The sequence below is a fragment of the Anomaloglossus baeobatrachus genome, chromosome 8 (genome assembly GCF_048569485.1).
Source record: "Anomaloglossus baeobatrachus isolate aAnoBae1 chromosome 8, aAnoBae1.hap1, whole genome shotgun sequence".
Classification (NCBI taxonomy): domain Eukaryota; kingdom Metazoa; phylum Chordata; class Amphibia; order Anura; family Aromobatidae; genus Anomaloglossus; species Anomaloglossus baeobatrachus.
In genome coordinates this window covers 235,284,067-235,304,237 of record NC_134360.1, presented here as the reverse complement: position 1 = coordinate 235,304,237, position 20,171 = coordinate 235,284,067, and the positions used below count along the sequence as shown (strand labels likewise).

The 20,171-nt window shown below is 44.7% G+C and overlaps 1 protein-coding gene across 17 annotated transcripts in view; it reads left to right on the top strand.

Moving 5' to 3' along the window:
* The window catches only part of NFIA (nuclear factor I A), a 413,057-nt gene that overhangs the window by 276,236 nt on the left and 116,650 nt on the right, over positions 1–20,171 (top strand). For 10 of the 17 annotated variants that reach the window (XM_075320398.1, XM_075320397.1, XM_075320396.1 and 7 more), the window contains exons 5-6: positions 6,906–7,023; positions 7,211–7,338. In XM_075320398.1, the coding sequence (XP_075176513.1) occupies positions 6,906–7,023; positions 7,211–7,338 (246 nt within the window). Of the gene's footprint in view, positions 1–6,905; positions 7,024–7,210; positions 7,339–9,220; positions 9,251–20,171 lie in introns of all 17 variants that reach the window. The other 7 variants (XM_075320390.1, XM_075320389.1, XM_075320386.1 and 4 more) reach the window with 1 other exon arrangement.

The following is a 20,171-nucleotide window of genomic DNA, read 5'->3' as shown; positions in this document are numbered from 1 at the left end:
AGGAATAGTCCGCAGCGTGAAGCCTATAGAGCTATAGCCCACAAAGTGGAGCCTATAGAGGAATAGCCCACAATGTGGAGCCTATAGAGGAATAGCCCACACTGTGGAGCCTATAGAGGAATAGCCCACAATGTGGAGCCTATAGAGGAATAGCCCACAATGTGGGGCCTATAGAGGAATAGCCCACAATGTGGGGCCTATAGAGGAATAGCCCACAATGTGGGGCCTATAGAGGAATAGCCCACAATGTGGGGCCTATAGAGGAATAGCCCACAATGTGGGGCCTATAGAGGAATAGCCCACAATGTGGGGCCTATAGAGGAATAGTCCACAGCATGGGGCCTATAGAGGAATAGTCCGCAGCGTGAAGCCTATAGAGCTATAGCCCACAAAGTGGAGCCTATAGAGGAATAGCCCACAATGTGAAGCCTATAGAGGAATAGCCCACAATGTGGGGCCTATAGAGGAATAGCCCACAATGTGGGGCCTATAGAGGAATAGCCCACAATGTGGGGCTTATAGAGGAATAGCCCACAATGTGGGGCCTATAGAGGAATAGCCCACAATGTGGGGCCTATAGAGGAATAGCCCACAATGTGGGGCCTATAGAGGAATAGTCCACAGCGTGGGCCAATTCCCACATTTCATAGGTAGTCTAAACCACCCAAAGGACCCCAAATCTTTTCTGAAAGTTTCAAAGTTTGACAACAAGTTGGATTCACTTGTGGTTGACTAACACTATAAGCAGATATGTCTCATTGTAACCCCTGCAAATTAACTTTCATGAGTGACTGAGGGGCAAAGGATCCCCACTAAATGCTCACTCAGTCCCAAGGAAGAGGTAAAATTGCGAGGATGAAGGGTAGAGCGGTAAAGTAGACAGAGCTCCATGATGGTGAAATGCCCCAGAAGGACCTGTATATATGTATACCCGCCGCTCCAGACCTGTATACATGTATACCCGCCGCTCTAGACCTGTATACATGTATACCCGCCGCTCTAGACCTGTATACATGTATACCCGCCGCTCCAGACCTGTATACATGTATACCCGCCGCTCCAGACCTGTATACATGTATACCTGCCACTCCAGACCTGTATACATGTATACCCGCCACTCCAGACCTGTATACATGTATACCCGCCGCTCCAGACCTGTATACATGTATACCCGCCGCTCCAGACCTGTATACATGTATACCCGCCGCTCCAGACCTGTATACATGTATACCCGCCGCTCCAGACCTGTATACATGTATACCCGCCGCTCCAGACCTGTATACATGTATACCCGCCGCTCCAGACCTGTATACATGTATACCCGCCGCTCCAGACCTGTATACATGTATACCCGCCGCTCCAGACCTGTATACATGTATACCCGCCACTCCAGACCTGTATACATGTATACCCGCCGCTCCAGACCTGTATACATGTATACCCGCCGTTCCAGACCTGTATACATGTATACCCGCTGCTCCAGACCTGTATACATGTATACCCGCCGCTCCAGACCTGTATACATGTATACCCGCCACTCCAGACCTGTATACATGTATACCCGCCACTCCAGACCTGTATACATGTATACCCGCCGCTCCAGACCTGTATACATGTATACCCGCCGTTCCAGACCTGTATACATGTATACCCGCTGCTCCAGACCTGTATACATGTATACCCGCCGCTCCAGACCTGTATATATGTATACCCGCCGCTCCAGACCTGTATAAATGTATACCCGCCGCTCTAGACCTGTATACATGTATACCCGCTGCTCCAGACCTGTATACATGTATACCCGCCGCTCCAGGCTGGCTCTGAATGAATATAGAGGGTTTTCTAGTCATTTCCTCCGCGATCCTGTGAGTGTAATATCCTCTAAGAAGCTGATCTTTCATAGTCCCATCAATTCTCACCATTATAGGAAATAATTTCTTTTAATTGGATGTCACATTGCTGCCGCATCTGCTCCTACAGGGACAGGGGGGTCCGCATCCGCAGACACGGAGCTGCTAAAATATTTCCATCTAATACAGTCAGTGTCACTTATCCGGAAAAACAATCCTCCCAGTTATGTACATGGGCCGCTGGTTATATTTACCCGAAATGACTAAGATTATCTGAGGGATCTGCAAACTCATCAGTGACTGCAGCCACCAATAAAAGTCCTGTAATCCGGCAGCAGTGGGACAAGTTCGATTTTACCAAGGACAATATCTGCAAGGACTTTGTATGTTCTCCCTGTGTCTGTGTTTTTTTCTACAACCACTTAGGTTTTTCCCATACTTTCTGATAGGGAATATATAGTGTGAGCCCCAATGGGGACAGGGATGATGTCTGCAATGTGCTGCAGAATACATAAAAGAAGTAAATAATGAGATAAATGGATACATACACAGAACGCGAGAAAGACAAAGATATTGGAAGATACATTGATTGATTTGATAGATACTTAACCATTGCAGCTCTGTTTTTAGATGTGAGCACATATAAGGTTATTCCTTGTGGTTCAGCTGAAGTTTGTGCCCTTAAGGCTGACAGTCCGGAGCCGCACTGATGGGCGTCTGTTGCGAGTAGCGCGGCTGGGATACTGCAGCGATCCGGGATGATTGATTTCCATTCAAGTCAGACTGACTGCAATGTGGTCATTTTTCTGAGCCGTCACTGTGTACTGCAGCAGTCTGCTATCTGCAGGGGCCGGACACATTGCTGTCCACAGCTCCGGTGCCTTCTTGTTATACAAATTACTTCACTCAGATTTTCCTTCCTTGGAAATTCATCAGTTTTACAGCGTTGTGATCTGCTGTCAGGAAATCCAGGCATCGGAGTCCTCCCTTATAGGCTTGTTTCCAGGGGAGAGTCGGGGTGATGTTTGTTTGTAACCTCGGATATGGTCGGGGCCGCATCTTTTGTCATCTGCTTTCATTGGACTCCCTATAGCAGTCACATCAGGCAATACTGCAAGCAGCAGGAGAGGAGCGAGCTGATCTTGTAGGAGGCAGTGACCTCCTGTCCACTTGACCGGTCTTGCTATTAGGGAAGATGGGGTGAGATGGAATACAGTTTCTACATTAGACGATGTGCACACATTGAGTATTTGTTTGCAGAAATTTTTGCATCTTTTGGCAGGAAAACACAGTGCAAACCCACTCATTTTTGCGTGTGTTTTTGTCATGGGTGAAAAATAGTCATGTGGTTTCTGGCCATAGAAGGTCACAGTGTCTGGCTGCTCCCTGACTTTCCATTGTTCCTGCTCTCAGTATTCATTGGTATAGGTAGCTTTCCTGCTGGATTCATCTCTCCCCCTTTTAGACCCAGCAGGAGCTCGCCTTCCATCCAGCTGCTGATCATCAGTATTCTCTTGGTGCCTAAATACCCCTTCCTTCCTTGGACTGGTGCTAGTGATTTTATTCAGTTAATTCTAGCCTTGGTTGCAAGCAGGTGGCTTGTACTCCTCTGTGGTATCGTTGCTGAAAACTTTGCTGAACTTCTACCTGAGTCATCTGTAGATAAATACTTAATGCATTTTCACCGTGTGTCCTCCTTGTGTTGTCTATAAGACTCTATAGTGTTTAGTGGGGTTTATGAAGCGCTCATCCTATCAGTTCCTATTTAGGGTCCAGCACTAGGGATACATAGGATTAGGTATCTGGCTCGGTGCATAGGTGAGGAACCTGTCTAGGATGGTGAGGAACCCCAGGGACCTTTGGTAGGTTTGGTCAGGGGTCACTTTCTTCTCCTTTCCTAGACACAGGATTTCCCTACCCTTTCGCCGTTTGCTTGGTACTTCATAACTAGTGTGACAGTTTTTCAATTGAATTCAATATGTGAAAAATGCAGACAAAAAATCTGAAAGAATTGACACGCCGCAGATTATTTTCTGCACTAAATCTGCAAGGAGAAAATACTGAACGTGTGCACAATTATTTGTGACAAGAGTATAGTTGAAGACTAGGAGTGACAGATTGAAAGGAGTAAAGTGCTCTGGAACACAGAGTATTTCAGCAGATAAATTTGCTGCTATTCTTAGGGGCAGTGACCTCTCCAGTCATTTGATAATGTTAATGAGGATCGTAGGTTGCAGAAGCGGTGCCATGATGGAAAGATGGGATTGAAGGTAGGTATCAGACTCAGGCTGCTTTCACACATCCGGGTTTTCCTGTGCGGCACAATACGGCGCTTTGCAGAAAAACCGCAACAGTTTTTTTTTTGCCGCCGGTTGCGTTTTTTTTGCATAGACTTTCATTAGTGCCGCATTGTGCCGCATGGGCTTGCGTTCGGTCCGGTTTTTGCCGCATGCGGCAGATTTAGCCGATGCGGCAGCTGGATGGAAAGTTGCCTGGCACGTTTTTTTTGTCCAGCCGATGCGGCGCGATTTGCAATGCATGCCTATGGACACCGCATGCAGCGTCCTGCGGCAAACACCGCATCCGGCTGCCGCATGCGTTTTTTTCCACTGCGCATGCTCAGTAGCGTGCCGCAAGCGGCAAAAGTCAGACGGGCCGCATGTCAAAAACTTATGCAAAGGATACGGTTTTGTCGCCGCATCCGTTGCATAGGTTTTAGAGCCGGATTGGCCGGGTCTGCTAAAACAGGATGTGTGAAAGCAGCATAAAAGCTGCAAAGAGTTATTCTGCAGCAGAGTTTTAGCAGAGGAATGTGCTGATTTTTGTGGAAAGCAGTGACCTGTGACAGGGACAGCATATAAAACCTTTTGTATGTAGCTTGATATTTATCATATAAAGCTGAAAAAAAAAATTGGACTAATTTATTTGCATTGATAAAATTTACTGTCTAATGTGCAGACAGCCTGACGTCTGCTCTGCATCAAACCCCCGGCTACAAGAGAAATGCTGCTCCGGACGTCATTGTAGTGTTTGTTAGAAATACTCCTTAATAATAAATATTTGGTAACGTGATCCAGAAGCCACAAAATGTCATCAAGAAAGATGCTAATTTTTCATCATGTAAAAAGTATTTGTCATTTTGTGGAAATCTGAATAGGAGTTTTTCAGTTTTTAGCAAATCAGAGAAAAACTTGCAGGAAATATGCAAAATGGGAGCTTTGAGAATGCGCTGTCCATTTAATATACATTGTGTAATTCAAGAAAATAACCTGTCCCTTTCCAATATACAGTTTGTGATGCAAGAAAATCCTCTCCCTTTTAATATATAATGTGTAACTCTTTTAAAATGAGTCTGTCAGCAGGTTTTTGCTATATAATCTGAAGACCACATGCTGTAGGGGTTAACACAGATTTCAGCGATGCCTCTCCTATCAAGGTCTCGCTGTTTTTTACGTGCAATATCTGTTTTAGCTTTAGGAGATTATCATTGCTGGACTAGGTCCAGTAGAGGTCAGTTAGTCTGGCACGCCCCCTTCTGTGATTAGCAGCTCACTGGTTATAGACGTTGTACATACAGAGCCTGGTGTGAGCGGGGCAGCTTTCTCAGCTCTGCTGCATAAATCTAAACACTCTATGCCAGAACAGCTGCACCCAGTAATCTATGTGATACATAAACCTGCTGACAGATTCCTTTTACTATATAGCATGAGATGCTAGAGAATACTCTATTTCTTTAACATATAGCGTAGCGTGTGATCTAAGAGAATGGTTAGCTTTTTTAATATAAAGCATGTCAGCCACAATAATGTTCTGTCCCAAGGGTGGACATCTCTTTGGTGCAATCTGTGTGGCCGCTCAGGGGCCCAAGATGTCAGGGGACCCATTTCACCTTCAAAAGCAGGTGGAATTGTGCATTTTGATGAGTGTTTGGACTGAAAGGGCCCATATTCTGTTTTTGCACAGAGGTCCTTTTCTGTAAGGTACTGCAGTTGTCACGATCCGTCAAGGTCCTCACAATCAAACCCAAATAATCTGATATTTGTGTCTTATCTGCACAATGTTAGGACGGAAGCCCCAACGAGACCATTGAATGGAGATTGAAACCCAGTGTGAAAGCAGCCTAGGTTCACATTTCCGTTGTTTTGCATCAGTCACATGCGTTGCTTGACGCTTGTGACTGATGCGTTGTACAACGGATGACAAATCTTGGATGAGAAAGCGGATTCCGTCCGGCGGCCGGCTTCTGTGAGCGATCAGCTGATCTCCCGGCCGCCGGCTTTTGAGAGAAATCAGCTGATCGCTCTCATTAGCCGGCCACCGGGAGATCAGCTGATTGCTCTCAAAAGCCGGCGGCCGGGAGATCAGCTGAACGCTAACAGAAGCCGGCCACCGGCTTATGAGAGCGATCAGCTGATCGTTCACAATAGCCGGTGGCCGGGCGATCAGCTGATCGTTCGGCCGCCGATGAGCATGCACAGGGAAAACATATGGATTGCGCTGCTCAAAAAACGTTACAGGCTGCGTTCCTGCCGCCCGATGATCAGTCGCAATCCGCCGCTCATGCAAGTCTATGGGAAACACCAAACGCCAAACGGATTCCGTTGTTTACCAGAGCCGCGGATTGTGACTGATACAAATTGACGGAAGTGTGAACCTAGCCTTAGATATAGGACCATAAAAAATGGTCTGAGTGTTTGCCTAGCTACCCCTAGCAAAGGCTGTTGCATAAAAATGCACTATAGCAGAGGGTGTAGAGTTAGCAGCCACCCCCATCTTGATGCTTGAGGTGGCCCAATGGCCCCATGATAGCTGTAGGGATCCGATACTGATTTTTGCATTGAATCCATTGCTTCATTTTAGATAAAAATATAAGTAAATGACCTGTTGCCCGATACCTTGGTGATGTCATAAATGATTGAGTTATGGATAGGTTGGATTTGGTTTTCTGCCTCCATAGTGTGATATTAGTTTTATAATTAGTTTTATAATGTCTGTAAAGCCAAGTGGGTTTTTTTTCCACTGCTCAACTTTTTTTTTCCTTTTCTTATGTTCCAGCACCCATAGCAGCAGGAACGGGTCCTAATTTCCCCATTTCAGATTTGGACAGTTCTTCATACTACAGTATGAGCCCAGGTGCAATGAGAAGATCGTTGCCAAGCACGTCTTCTACCAGGTAACTATCAGACTTCCATAATTTGCTTTGTTAGTGATTTTTTTTCCACCATGCAGATTATTCCACTAGAGGGACTATTTTTTATTAATATGTAATGGCTTTTATGATTGAAAATAGAATATCCTTAGATTATGAACTTTATGTGGATTACGTCGTCCTTAATCTTCTTTTTTTTCCTTTTTCCAAGTTCTACGAAGCGCCTCAAATCTGTAGAGGATGAGATGGACAGTCCTAGTGAGGAGCCATTTTACACAAACCAGGGGCGTTCTCCAGGGAGCGGCAGTCAGTCAAGCGGGTGGCATGACGTGGAACCAGGTAATAACAAGCAATATTACGGTGAACGTTTCCTACAAGACTGCAATGTCCATATTTGAAGGAACAAAAAGGTCCGATCACCCGACAGTCGTATTTTTTATCCACTGACCTTCATTATGGTACTATGTTGGATTTACCTTCATCGCGGCCAATGAGAGTGTCCTCCATTGTAGATAAAATGTGTGAAAAAGCTGTTTGTGGTCATTTACGATGCGTGGTACGCTGCAGGATCCTTCTTTGTTTTTTTTTAGAGGGGCATATCAATCCCTATCACAATTAGTATAATGCAAAGACCATAAATCTGGTTAAAGAGGTGGTCTCATAATGGGCAAGATAGAAGACCATCATATACTTCGACACTGTGAATTTTTTTGACTCTGTCTGAGGTTGACCTAAAACGCATTTGAGATACATGGCTGTACCACCAACAATTGGTTCCTCTTACTCTTTATGACACCATTTGAGAGCCTAAATATTTTGGACCAGTTAGTAATGCTCCATGTCACTAATTTAGGCCCAGTGGCATGTATATTGCCGTATAAATTTGCTTTCCCAGATTAAGCCCTGAAACACATGGCAGATAACTGGACACTCCGCTAAAAATTAGTTCCTCATGGTCCCTCCATCATCATCTGAGGACCTCATGCAACCATCTAAACCTTTTTTGAACAGTTAGACTCCTTCCGGATCCCTTCTTGGGGCACTTCATATAAATTGCCTGAAACGCGTTGCCATACAACATTCATTCAATACAATTCGTATCATTTTTGGCCATTTTTCTCCATAAATGGCTGAAGAGATGGCAGCGCTAATGCAGCCCACCCCATCATAAATGACCACCATTGTCGTCTAGTTTGTTGTCCTTGGTTTTGGTTTGTGGAGTGAATAATTGATGCTGATAAAAACTTGGTGTATAGTATTGTCTGGATATCAAAGAGGGTAAAAAGCGCTCATGAAGATATGAAGATGGCACATGCTATAGTATTACGGCCTCCATGTAACTAAATTGGTGCAAATTGTGCCATATTTTGGGGGGATTTTTTTTTGGGGGGGGGGAAAGGGTGTTTTCTATAAATGCGGCACTTCTACCACTTGCCAATAATTTGGTCCCACCTTTATTATATTTAGTACATTTTGTTTTTCCTCCACACAGATAATTGCCTGTCGCTTGCCAAGGTGTAAATTTCTATACATTTTTGGTCTAATGGGCTTTGTTAAAATAACTGGCATCATGTGGCACTAAAGAAACAGATCCCAATCCTCTTTAGCATCTGTCAAGCTGTGGAGAAACTCCAATCTTTTCTGTTAATTGTAGTGGTCTGTAAGCCCAGTGTAGGCCTCATTTCTCAAAACTGTCTCTGTTGCCCATAGCAACCAATCAGAGATCAGCTTCCATTTTATAAGCAGCTCTGGTAAAATGAAAGCTGCTCTGTGATTGGTTCCTAAGGAGCCAAAAAGACAGTTCTGAATAATCTGTCCTATGTCTACGACCAATTTAAAAGGGTAAACAAATATGTTTAGCCTACAAGCCACGTGGGGTGCTGAATTTTGATAGTATTGTCCTTACATTTGTCCATTACTCCCCTAATGGTCTCTTTTATCAAAATGTCTGTGTTGCCCAAAGCAACCAATCAAAGCACAGCTTTCATTTTACCAGAGCAGCTAAACAAATGTAAACTGAGCTCCGATTGGTTGTTTTTACCACAGTTTTGATAAATGAGGCCCTCTGAGCTCAGGTCGAATTGCGGTTTTGTCTTAGCGCGCGGTCGAAAACACACATTGAGCGCAGTCTATTCATTGCTATGGAAGCAACGTTTATGGTTTAAGGCTCATTTTTATTTTATTTCGGCGCTCCCAACGCATTTCATGTCGAACCCGGAAGAGGCACATAAGAGGATAAGGAAAATGTCAGGTAAGAACGAGCGAGCGGCGCACGGCTCCAGACGTGAAACAGACGCAACATGGCCTTGTCTTATCCTTTCATTATTTTTTGGCTGTACGATCGGACGTAGACCATTATTCCCGTAAATATTGCCTTGGCTTTTTGTTTTTTTGTTTTTTTTTTTTTCTGTTTGAACAACAATAAAACTTGTATTGTCCTTGCACGCTGCAAGTGTCTGATGTATGTTCTGTACTATATATTATATTTCTATATATCATTTATTTCACATGTGATTCATCAGTTTCTTGTGTGTTTTTGTAATAATTTTTTTTTTATCTTATGTAAATGCTGCGGTTTTTTTGAATCCGGCGGTTTTTTTTCTTTTGTTTCTGCGCCTCTCCATTCTGGAGATATGACCTTCTACTCTCTGTATGTAAAATCTAGTCTTGTTAGCCAAGTGGGCGTTGTTCCCAACGTTTTGTGGGCATCTACCAAGCCCAATTGGCTAAACAGATTGGATTTATATGCAAGATGGGGTCTTATCTCTGTAATGGAGAGGCACAGAAACAAAAGAAAAGCAACGCCGGATTCAGGAGAACAGCGGCAATTACACCAGACAAAAGATTATATATTTAAATGCCCCCTTTAAAAATGAGGGTTGGTTATTTTATTTTTTGGGATTATCTGTGCCGTACTGATACTTTAAAAACTAGGCATATTGGGTTTTATGGGTAAATATAGATAAAATCAGCCTTTTGTGACTGTGTTGAAATATTGTGTCTTGCACCATTAGCGTGAACTTCACTATGAGTTCTGGCATTGCACCGTCTTATGGAAAACGTGGCTTCGCTGTTTTCCAACTTCACTCGCTTAAAGGGGTAGTCGTATAAACAAGGATCAGTAATAAATGTATGATCACTGATCGCGAGAATGGATTGGGTCATAATTTACTGACCCTGAGATCGATGGATGGGGGAGATCTTAATATTTTGGGAATATGGGTTTGTACAGGATTATAAAGACATGTCCCCTTATTTCCAAAGGTAGCGCTCTTTTTCTAATTCTGTACAAACTTGTGTGGTCCCTTGGGTAAAGTTGCATTTCGGTAGAAATTAAACAGTATACTTTGGGACACCTGGGGTTCTTGTGATCAGTGGGGGTCCCAGATATCTTACATCTATCACTTATCATATGGATAGAAAATATATGTTTTTGACAAAAGCCCTTTAAGGTATGTTCACACCTTGCCATGTTTTTTTTTAAGCAGCTTCTTACAGAAATGGCAAAATCAATAAGATTTCTGAAATTTTAAGCACAAGCTGCATTTTCTTTTTTTTTTGGTTGGGGGCTCTCTGTGTGTGGCACAACGATAAGTCCTAGGCCGCAAGCCCGCTGCCTGGGGGTTATACTTGACACTGATCTCTCCTTCACCTCCCACATACAATCTCTTGCCCGCACCTGCCGCTTGCACCTCAAGAACATCTCTAGAATCCGCCCCTTTCTCACAATGGAAACGACAAAAACCCTCACCGTGGCCCTGATCCACTCTCGCTTGGACTACTGTAACTCTCTATTAATTGGTCTCCCCCTAACTAGACTCTCTCCTCTACAGTCAATCCTTAATGCAGCAGCCCGGGTCACCTATCTGGCTAACCGCTACTCGGATGCCTCTGCTCTGTGCCAGTCATTGCACTGGCTGCCCATATATCATAGGATCCAATTCAAACTGCTTGTTCTCGCCCACAAAGCTCTCCACAGTGCAGCACCCCCCTACATCTCCACCCTCCTCTCTGTCTATCAGTCCACCCGTTCTCTACGCTCTGCAAGCGACTTTCGACTAACATCCACACTAATTCGAACCTCCCACTCCCGGATCCAAGACTTCTTCCGAGCTGCACCAACCCTCTGGAACGCTCTACCCCAAGAAGTTAGGACAAATCACAACTTACTCAGCTTCAGACGCACCCTAAAGACGCATCTTTTTAGGGCGGCCTATCACACTCCCTAATCAGATTCGATTCACATAGTCCCTCTACAACCTCTCACAACATAGCTCCACATCAAACTCCATGGCACCCAAAGGCATCTCAAGGCTCGGGCCCACTGGTCCAGGAAACCATTATCCAGCCCCATTTCCGTGAGATGGTTGGATTGTCATTGTAAATAAGCACTTGAACCTTGCCTCTCCCCCCATCTCATTGTAGATTGTAAGCTCTCACGAGCAGGGTTGTATTTTTTTTCCCCTCTAAATATTGTATTTCTATAACTGTTACTTGTTTGTATATGATCCTCCTGAATTGTAAAGCGCTACGGAATATGTTGGCGCTATAGAAATAAAGATTATTATTATTATTATTATTATTATTATGAGCCCAGCATTTTTAGCAAGGCGTAGCATGTCAATTCTTCCAATGTTTTGCAGCGGTTTTCACTCATTCAAATTAGGCTACTTTGAGTATTTGGCGAGTTTTGTTACATCAGTATTAGTAAGTTAATTCCAGGATTAGCACAATCATAGAAAAAGTACAATAGAAACAAGGGCACCATTTCTGCATTTTTCACCACTCCTGGTTTTGGCTTACAAATACAGAGATAAAAAACGCACTAAATACTCAACATGAGAACATGGTCTTAGTGGGTGAAAAATTCACATAAAAATGTTACAAAAAACCCTTAAAATGCAACAGAGAAACAAACACTACAGACCATGATGAAGGTGTCATACCGAAACGAGTAGCTCCCTCTGTATTGCCTCCTTTCTTTTGTCGATGCTGCTTTTTCATGTTTTTAAGCAACATATAAGTCATGTTTAAAAGGATACATGGATATTCATTTAGTTGTTGGAAACTCCTCATCCTCCCGCCCCCAAAAAAACCCACAAACACTCTTCCTGTTACCACTCTGTTTTTTGATGCAAAAAAAATAATTGCAGAAATGTAAGGTGTGAACATACTCTTAAATAGCCGCCCGACTTGGTGTTTAAAAATTCTGCCGCTTCCTCATATACTTTGGCCATAATACATAAGCTGGTTTACGTAAAAAATCTGGTGAAAAACTGTTCAAATATTTTTGAGCAACGAATAGGAAAAAAATTGTGACACTAGGTGTTATTTCGCCAGTTCTAGAAACTTTATTTTTAAAGTGGGCAAAGCTTTACGGAAAGGTTTTGGGAAATATTAATCATAATTTCCACCACGAGGATGGCGTTAACTATAAGAGAAGTGTACTCCATGTCCTGGATTGTATTTCTTTTCAGCCAGGAAATGTGTGAAATTCATATACACATCTCGTAATACATTTTGCGGATTTTATGCCACCTGAGTCTTCATCAATACTGTCATATTATATATTATTATTATTATAGCACCATTTATTCCATGGCGCTTTACAAGTGAAAGAGGGTATACATACAACAATCATTAACAATACAAAACAGACTGGTATAGGAGGAGAGAGGACCCTGCCCGCGAGGGCTCACAGTCTACAGGGGGAGAGAGGACTCTACCCGCGAGGGCTCACAGTCTACAGAGGGAGAGAGGACCCTGCCCGCGAGGGCTCACAGTCTACAGGAGGAGAGAGGACCCTGCCCGCGAGGGCTCACAGTCTACAGGGGGAGAGAGGACACTACCCGCGAGGGCTTACAGTCTATAGGGAATGGGTGATGTTACAATAGGTGAGGACAGAGCTGGTTGCGCAGTGGTCTACTGGACTGAGGGCTATTGTAGGTTGTAGGCTTGTTGGAAGAGATGGGTCTTGAGGTTCCTCTTGAAGCTTTCCACGGTAGGGGAGAGTCTGATATGCTGGGGTAGAGCGTTCCAGAGTATGGGGGAGCCACGGGAGAAATCTTGTACGCGATTGTGGGAAGAGGAGATAAGAGAGGAGTAGAGAAGGAGATCTTGTGAGGATCTGAGGTTGCGTGCGGGTAGGTACCGGGAGACTAGGTCACAGATATAAGGAGGAGACAGGTTGTGCATGGCTTTGTAGGTCATGGTTAATTCCCTGCATATAAAACGCTCCTTAATGCGTATACCCAAAGTCACCATTCCTGGTTGTGACTCCTGATACCTGTATCGGGGCAGGGAAGTTCTGAAGCAGCTGAATTTTGTTTAATTCACATTCCGGGGCGGATGCTCTGATGCGGATGATGGAATAGTTCTCTTTCTGCTCCATGTATTATCCTCATAGGGTCCAGATGTGGTGTGACTCATGGCTGAAAAATAAACACTACTACTCCCCCAATCCTAAACCTTGTCCATCATTGCCAGTGCAGCCAATAATGCACTTGCAGACACTCACCACCTATCTCATCACCCCCCCCATATAACTTTGGAAACTATGGGAAGACGACAACATATACATTGTGGAGAGACAAGAAACACGGAGGGGCTAATGCCCTTGAATGTTGAAGTGAACCCAGCTGTGTAATTCTATCTCGGCATGACCTCACCGAGCATGCACGCCGCACCTGGGCAAATAAATAGCGGCTGCCGACTGAGAATGGGGTCGGTGTAAATGAAGAGGGTGTGGAGAGCGCAGGAAGGAAAGGTTTGGGATTACCTGCAGAACTTTACCTTTCTCTACGGCCTGTCACTCGGGTACCACATGCTCCGCAGACGTGTGGACTAAGTGACAGCTTGCAGCCCTGTTGGAAACAAAGCCCTTATTTTATACAAAGGAGAAACAGATGGAAACTGTTTATGAAAACCCCATTTGTTATAACGACCTGGGAAGAAATGAAAGCACGCATACAATACAGTACCTACAATACCTCCTCCTACCTGTACCCAATGCCTTGCAGGACGGGGTCACCGGGACCCAACCATAGATAATGCAGGATATGTGTGACGTCACTTTAGGATCTGATCATTGTACATTTTGTTTACGCATTGATTGAATACTTATCACTTTAAAGATATGTTTACATGAATATTTTGGTCCATTTGTTGTCTGCGTGTGTAATGAACCACATATGGACTAATTCATATTAGCCTATGTGCTCGTGCACATGGGCAATTTTCCCTATGGACCGGACATGTAAACAGGGAGAAGCTCCTGTATCCATCCGCTTTGCGAGCAAACACATGGAGCTAGTCATGTTTGCCAATGTCGCAATCCGCCGTTATGGAAAACAACGGAATCCGTTAAAGGATTCCACTGCTTCCCATAGACTTGTATGGACGACGCATTGCTGTGTTGCATCCGCCGGGCAGAAAGAACGCAGCATGTAGCATTTTTCTGCGCTTCGCTGAGCGTCAAAAAAATGCAATGTGCTGGATTCCGTCGGCGTCCGTCGTTTTTATAATGGAACCCTATGGTGGCGGAATCCGTCGGAATCCGTCATTTGACGGATTCCTGTGACGGATCCGTCTTTACACAACTGCGCATGCTCAGTTGAGTAATTGTTGAAAAAAAAAGCTACAACGGATTCCGTTTTTTTTGCAGCATCCGTCGCATCAGTAGTGCCACTATATGCAACGCATCCGTTACATCCGTCAGACAACGCAATGCGACGGATGCTGCACAACGCAAGGGTGAAACTAGCCTCAGAGTTTCTTTATACTCTTCTGCAATGATGATGTCCGATGCATGCTGATACCAGTGATTGTCTGCAGCTGTCACTTGGACAAAAATGATGTCATCACCGCAGAAAGGTAAACCAAGCTTGCTGGGGAATACCAGAGCCCCCATGCCGGAGAGTCAGGGGGAATTTAGAGGTGAGTTTTGATTATTTCTCATTTTATCTTAGGGTACTTTCACACTTGCGTTGTTTTCCTTCCGTTACAATCCGCCCTTTTGGAAAACAGCGGAATCCGTTAACGGATTCCGCTGTTTCCCATAGACTTGTATGGATGACGTATTGTACCAAAAGGACCTGCGTTGCTTCCGCTGGGCGACGCTCCGTTGCTTCCGCCCAGGGCGAGGAACGCAGCATGTAACGTTGTTTTGAGCAGCGGAATCCTCTGGATTTCACTGCACATGCTCCTTTTTTTTTTTTTCTTTTAAATCACAAACTTTATTTTGGCTTGCGGTGGCCGAACGTTCAGCTGAGCGCCCGGCCGTTGGCAAGTGACAGCGCTCAGCTGATCACCCGGCGGCCGGCTGCAGGGAGCGATCAGCTGATCGTTCACAATAGTCTGCCGCTGGTAAAACTCTAAAAAAAAAAAAAAAAAAAGAAAAAGCAAAACGGATTCCGTTGTTTTGCAGCATTCGTTGCATCCGTTGTGCCACTATATGCAACACATCCGTTGCATCCGTCACACAACGCAATGCAACGGATACCGTTCAACGCAAGTGTGAAACTAGCCTTATTTTCCTCTGTTAGGGCAGTTTTTACAAATCCCGGAATGAACAGCAGCACAGGGCATAGCCACAACTGTAAATATGACACTGCCTATATAAGCCAATATAATGAAGCTCATACAGACTGATGAACCGGAACTCCTAATTCCCTGCATAGAGGCACATGTTAAAGGGTTATATCCAACAGTGCTGGTTATCACCTATCAAGAGAAGAGATAACTTGCTGATCGGTGGGGGTCCGAATGATAGGACCCTCACCGATTCCGAGAACAGAGCTCTAAAATCCCTTCAGAATGGAGCGGTGCCACCCGCAGGTGCATAATTACAATTGGCGCGGGGGTTTCAGTCGCACCTGGAGCTTAGTAGGCCCCAAAAAGTTCCTTGGTCTATATGAAAAGACCAATGCTATTAAAGCCTTGCAATAACTGGTGGCCCCATTGCAGCTTTTGCATTGGGGCCCATGAGCTTCAAGTTACGCCACTGGCCACCAGTCTATTCCTTATCTGTGGGCTTGTTGGAGATTGCTGAAAGCTGAGCTTGGCTCTGTGACAGTCACAAGAAGAACATGTGCCCGGGATGTGTGTGCCAGGAGCATTTTAATGCCATATTCTTGAATAGGGGTCAGCCCCCCCACTGATCAGGAGTTACAGTGTAATACAAAAGTGAGTACACCCCTCACATTTTTGTAAATATTTTAGCATATCTTTCATGGGACAGTACTGAAGAGCTGACACTTTGATACAACATACAGTAGTCAGTGTGCAGCTTGTAAATTTGGGGTGCCCTCTAAATAACTCAACATACCGCCTGAGTACACCCCTAAATGAAAATGGACTAATTGTATCCAAAGTGTGAATATTTTGTTTGGCCACCATTATTTCCAGCACGGCCTTATCTCTTTGGGGCACTGAGTTCACTAGAGCTTCACAGGAGCCGCTGGATCCTTTTCCATATCCATGACAATATCATGGAGCTGATGGATGTTAGAGCCCTTGCGCTCCTCCAACTTCCGTTTGAGGAGGCCCCACAGATGCTCCATAGGGTTTAGGTCTGGAGATGCTCGGCCAGTCCAGCACCTCAGTTTTGTTATCAAGGCAGTGGCACTTAGAGGTGTCTTTTGGGTCATTATCATGTTGGAATATGAAGGGAGGGGATCCTGCTCTGCTTCAGTATGTACAGGACATGTTGGCATACATGGTTCCTCAATGATCTGTAGCTACCCATAGCTGGCAGGACTTATGCAGCCCCAAACAATGACCCTCCACCACCATGCGTGACTGTAGGCAGGACACACTTGTCTTTGTGCTCTTCACCTGGTTGCCCCTACACACGCTTGACACCATCTGAAGCAAATAAGTTTATCTTGGTCTCATCAGACCACAGGACAGTTCCAGCAATCTATGTCCTTAGTCTGCTTGTCGACAGAAAACTGTTTGCAAGCCTTCTCATGCATCATCTTTAGAAGAGGCTTCCCTCTTGGACAACAGCCATGCAGACCAATGTGATCCAGTGTGTGGCCTTTGGTCTGAGCACTGACCGGCTGAAACCCCCCCCCCCCCTCTCACCCCTGTAACCTCTGCAGTGTGCAGCATATGGTCTGAGCACTGACAGGCGAATCCTTCACCTCTGTAACCTATGCAGCAATGCTGGCAGCACTTATTCGTCTAGTCTGAAAATCCTGTCCACCGCCATTAACTTGAGAACGGCGGCAGCTATAGGCATAGAATTTTCTAACGCATGATTTCAAGATTTGTTAACTACAAAACCTAATAAAAATCATTTGAAAAAGAAGTGGTGTCTAGGTATAGTAAAGTAGCCATGCGCTACGCAATGAAACCACCTATTGAGCCACCTGGTGGAAAACAACGGAGTTAGCATTTTTATCTCGAAAACGGAAAGAGATCGAGAAAAAAAGTGAATTAAAAAATTGTAGGGCATCATCAATTCAATACGAATCGACACCTTGCATACAGAAATGCTATGATATGAAACCCATGACCCCCTAAAACATTGAATGCTGGTCACGCTTATGGCGCTCATTTAACTTTGATGCTCAAAGTGGCTCCCGTCAGCTGCAATGCACATTTGGGCTCTGCACAGCATACTGTATCTTGCTGCACGTTGTGCAATATGGTAGGTGACACATTTGCACAAGCATCTGTGATACGTGGTCGTAGGTCCTGCAATGTTGGTGGAGGGGTCGCATACACCTGCTGTTTGATGTGACCTCACAGAAAGAAGTCCAATGGGGTCGGGTCAGGTCAGGTGAGCGTGGAGGCCACTTCACACAGCCACCATACCCAATGACTTGTAGGAAGGTCTCCATGAGGTATCGCTTCACGTCCGCAGCCTTGTGAGTTCTACACATTCTAATCATAGCATTTGTGTATGCAAGGTGTCGATTCGTATTTAATTGATGAGGCCCTACAACTTTGTAATTCACTTTTTTTCTCTATCTCGTTCCGTTTTCGAGATAAAAATGCTAACTCCATTGTTTTTCACCAGGTGGCGCTATAGGTGGTTTCATTGCGAAGCGCATGGCTACTTTACTATACCTAGACACCACTTCTATGCCTATAGCTGCCGCCGTTCTCAAGGTAATGGCGGAGGACAGGATATGGGTGGACACACTGTAGAAGGCTACACAGAGTGATGAGACCCCTTTGACACTGTTTAGACACTGATTAAAATGTTGCTTTAAAAGCAGAAATCTCTCAGCAGTACCAAAGGAGTTGTCTCGTTCCATAGAGCCGTGGATATTAGTGGTCATCGGAGCTCACACCAGTGTGATCTCACATGTATCTGACAGATTTAATGGTCGATTTCACCAGACCTCTCCCAATAAATAGCGCTGGGTATCGTGACCTGACCCACAGCACAACCGAACAATTGCTGATCTCCGAGCCCAGCTTCACTCTTCACAAAACTGACCTCATCTTGCAAAAATTTCTGTATTTTTTTTTTTGTTATTTTCTTTTCCAGACCCCTGTTCCTGCATCTCTCCCAGAGACTGGGGGGAACTGTAAAAGCCTCTGCTTTGTGTTTGTTTAACCCAAACTTAGGAAATTCTGCAGAACACGTCAGCCAGACCGAAGATAAGCTATCTCGTAAAACCAAAATATTTTCTGCGATATGGTGAAAGTTTTTCTTATTTGGAGGGAAAGGTCCATTTGGGCTAATTAAGTCAGGAAAATGCACAGCTTGTCACGGAGCTGTCAGCAGAAGGAACAGAAAGCAGACACATGTTCCTAATCCCGTGCAGATAAGTGGTTAGCGCGGTTTAGGTGCACACTGTCCTCTTTGTTGGGCGCCGTATTAATCGGAAGGTAAAACGTAACCCGGCCTCTGCTGATACACGGTATCATTATTGTACAAGACGTCTTACCTAGTAACGTGCGCCACGAGACAAGCGCTGTCCTGTCAATAGGTCCCCGAGGGGCGATTGATTTAAATTCAATCTGTAGGTTAAACCCGTCTCGGCTGTATACAATGCGCCCGGTTGTTCTTTAAGTAAACACGTTCTTCACTGCGATGATATAAAATAAGGTCACCGACATCCAAAAGGGTCTGGGGCTATAAAAAAAAAAAAAAGTGTAATCTCGCAACTTTCTAATGGACTTTGCATTTAAATTCCCACCATTTTCAAGATCTCTGCTTGCTGGCAGTGGACAGGGGCATTCGTTGTCTACATTCTGGAAAAAGCTGCAGTGCATTATAAGAAATATTTGATACTTTGTAAGGAGTCAAGCACCTGTGTTAGTTGGACATGATCAAGAGGGGTTTTCAGCCGTAAGATGTTTCCATCCACTAAAAACAAGCAGAGACCTCTGACCTATGAACCATTCCTGACCGATGAAAAATTGAAACAAAAAATATTTTTTATTTACATAAAATCAGAAGTGTTTGGTTACCATGTAGCCACTTTCTAGGAGTTGCATGTGTTCACTGTGTGGCCATACACATTAGAAAGCAGGTGGCTGAATGCTCGTTAGGCTGGCCATACACATTAGAAAGCAGGTGGCTGAATGCTCATTAGGCTGGCCATACACATTAGAAAGCTGGTGGCCAAATGCTCATTAGGCTGGCCATACACATTAGAAAGCTGGTGGCCAAATGCTCATTAGGCTGGCCATACATATTAGAAAGCAGGCGGACGAATGCTCGTTAGGCTGGCCATACACATTAGAAATCTGGCGGCCAAATGCACGTTAGGCTGGCCTCACACATTAGAAAGCTGGCTGCCAAGTGCTCGTTAGGCTTGCCATACACATTAGAAAGCAGGCGGCTGAATGCTCGTTAGGCTGGCCATACACATTAGAAAGCAGGCGAACAAATGTTCGTTAGGCTGGCCATACACATTAGAAAGCAGGCGGACAAATGTTCGTTAGGCTGGCCATACACATTAGAAATCTGGCGGCCAAATACACGTTAGGCTGGCCTTACACATTAGAAAGCTGGCGGCCAAATGCACGTTAGGCTGGCCTTACACATTAGAAAGCTGGCTGCCAAGTGCTCGTTAGGCTGGGCATACACATTAGAAATCAGGCAGCTGCATGCTCGTTAGGCTGGCCATACACATTAGAAAGCAGGCGGACAAATGTTCGTTAGGCTGGCCATACACATTAGAAAGCAGGCGGACAAATGTTCGTTA